Raw genomic sequence first — 2,698 nt, forward strand, 5'->3', positions numbered from 1 at the left:
TAGAGCATGGAAATAGATTCCAGACGTTTCAAACGACACATAACGAACACCCGAGTTAAAAGATACGACTTTTCAAAGTTTGGAAAACATAAACATACTTCATAAGTTAACCCTACTTAGTTCTATCACTAAATCCTAATAAAAATAATAGGAGACTACATCCTATGAATCATTTCATTAAATCTTAGTGTAGATTATTATGTTAGCTTTCCAGCGCTTCAAACGGCGACAAAATCGGAGTTACAGATCAAAAGTTATGATCGTTACAAAATCTGTCAAAAATTGGAAAAGTTGTAGGTCGACGCATGGAAAACATAGGTCGATGCATTGAACTCCTGCCATCCTCGGGTATGCGCAGGCCGACCTAATAGGTCGACGCATTTTACAAAAAACGCAAATTTTGCCTTTTAGACTGCACAGGTCGACGCAAACCTCTTTGTAGGTCGACCTAAGCTGCGTAGAAACCTAAAAATCACCGTTTCCACCAAACAAACTCTTATAAACATTTCTCTAACACATATACATCATTATAAACACACACATGCCATATAAACAATATAACATCCAACTTTCATGGTTGATTCATTAATCTTTCTCAAAACCTAACATTTTCTCCAAACTCAAGCAAGCCATGGAAATGGAAAAGAAAGCATGATCAATCATCATAACATAACAAGGGTATCATTTAATCCTCATACAATTATTCTCAAACAAGCTTAGATCAATAAAAGACCACATAAGAAAGTTATGGAAATTGGAACAAGAAGAACAAGAACACAACCATATAAACCATACCAATTCACAATAAAAAACATACTCCCCCTTACCTTGGTTTGATTCTTCATCTTCTCCAAAACTCTCTCCTTCACTTTCTCTCCATCTTTGCTCTTCTTCTTTCTCTCTTCCCTTTCTTTCTCTCTTCTTTCTTTCCTTTTCGTTTTTCTTTCTTCTTTTTTTTTCTTATCTTCTTTTCTATATCCCCCCTACTTCTCAAAATATCTCAACAAAATATCTACTTTACGGTCTAAACTCAATTGCCCAGAAAAACCCCAAAATGCAGAATATTACCTTAATAATATTTCCAGTACCAAAAATATGAAAACCTTCAATTAAATATTAGTCCGCCATCCCGAACTAATACCGACTGAAACGACTCAAAACTGTAAAATTCCAATAAACGTCACAAACGTCCAATTTAAGCATATACTTATTTTTCTGGGCGTTACATAGTACAGTATTGTTCCCATTACAATACTGAAGAGGCTATGACTTCAAAGTGCTTGAACTTTGAGAACGGGTGGCGTCCCGAGATCAAACAGGGTATCGCTTGTCAAAAGATAAGAAATTATCCAGAATTGGTGAGCAGAAGCAGAATCTATGACAATGTTAACAGGGCTAGGATTGCTCACTACAAGGCTGCGAATGAGAGTAAGGGTAAGCAGAGGTTTGGAGGTACACCGTATAGTGCTCCAACTGACAGGGGAGAACAGAAAGTTATTGTAAGTAAGAAGCCAAGTGGGGGAGGGGCAATTCTCAATCCTACGAAGTGCTTCAGATGTGGGGTTACGGGTCACCGTGCTAATGATTGTACAGTTGAGGCGAATAAATGCTTTAAGTGCGAAAGACCAAGACATGTTATTGCTGATTGCAGGTGCATTATGCCTACCTGTTATAGCTGTGGAGAAAAGGGTCATATCAGCACTCACTGTGAGAGGCCGAAGAAGTCGCAGGCTAGTGGGAAGGTGTTTACATTGGTGGGAACCCAATCCACCAGTGATGACCGTTTGATCAAAGGTACTTGTTTTATTAATGGTGTCCCTTTGATTGATATTATTAACACGGGTGCAACCCACTCGTTTATTTTTGTGGATTGTGTGACGAGATTAGGAATAATTCCATCTACTTTGGATCGGAAGATAATGATTAGAACTCCGTCTATTGTTTCTGTAGTTACTTCTTTAGTATGTTTGAATTGTCCCTTGACTATCTTTGATAGGGATTTCGGAGTGGATTTGATTTGTTTACCACTCAGTAATCTGGACGTTATCTTGGGGATGGACTAGTTAGAGTCCAATCATGTGTACATTGCCTACTTTAGGAAGAGGCTGTTGTTCCTTACTCCTGAAGAGGAAGCATTGGCTAATTCGATATCTACCGAGGAGATGAGGACCTTGCTGGAGGGTGAAGCTAAGATGTTTGTTGTGTTTGCTTCACTATCGGTTGGGAGAAAAATAGCAATTGAAGAGTTACCGGTTGTGAATGAATTTCTTGAAGTGTTTCCTGATGATATTATTGAGCTACCTCCGGAGAGGTAAGTTGAATTTAATATTGATCTTGTTCCTGGTACAAGACCTATTTCTATGGCGCTGTACAGGATGTTTGCATCGGAATTGGCAGAGTTGAAGGCATAGATAGGTGAATTGCTTGATAAGAAATTGATTAGGCCGAGTGTGTTGTCGTGGGGGGCTCTAGTGTTACTGTGATGCATCTAAGATGGGCTTAGGCGGGGTATTAATGCAAGATGGAAAAGCAGTAGCTTATGCTTCACGGCAATTAAGGGTGCATGAGAGGAATTATCCTACTCATGACCTTGAACTAGCTGCAATTGTTTTTGTATTGAAGATATGGAGGAATTATTTGTATGGGTCGAGGTTCGAAGTGTTTAGGCGATCACAAGAGTTTGAAGTATTTGTTTGAC

The 2,698-nt window shown here is 38.8% G+C and overlaps 1 protein-coding gene across 1 annotated transcript; it reads left to right on the plus strand.

The window, feature by feature from the left end:
• The first annotated feature begins 1,265 nt into the window (after positions 1–1,265).
• LOC131597285 (uncharacterized) lies at positions 1,266–2,411 on the plus strand. Its single transcript, XM_058869991.1, has 3 exons — positions 1,266–1,961; positions 2,064–2,311; positions 2,375–2,411. Exons 1-3 carry the CDS (start codon positions 1,266–1,268, stop codon positions 2,409–2,411), a joined length of 981 nt encoding a protein of 326 aa, XP_058725974.1.
• Positions 2,412–2,698: the final 287 nt, after the last annotated feature.

This window comes from Vicia villosa, linkage group LG4 (assembly GCF_029867415.1).
Source record: "Vicia villosa cultivar HV-30 ecotype Madison, WI linkage group LG4, Vvil1.0, whole genome shotgun sequence".
NCBI classification, from domain to species: domain Eukaryota; kingdom Viridiplantae; phylum Streptophyta; class Magnoliopsida; order Fabales; family Fabaceae; genus Vicia; species Vicia villosa.

Coding starts and splice junctions, on each gene's coding strand:
- LOC131597285 (XM_058869991.1), top strand. CDS start 1,266: ATGACTTCAAAGTGCTTGAACTTTGAGAACGGGTGGCGTCCCGAGATC. Junction 1,962..2,063: donor TTTCTGTAGTTACTTCTTTA/GTATGTTTGAAT, acceptor GGGATGGACTAG/TTAGAGTCCAATCATGTGTA. Junction 2,312..2,374: donor ATTGAGCTACCTCCGGAGAG/GTAAGTTGAATT, acceptor GGCGCTGTACAG/GATGTTTGCATCGGAATTGG.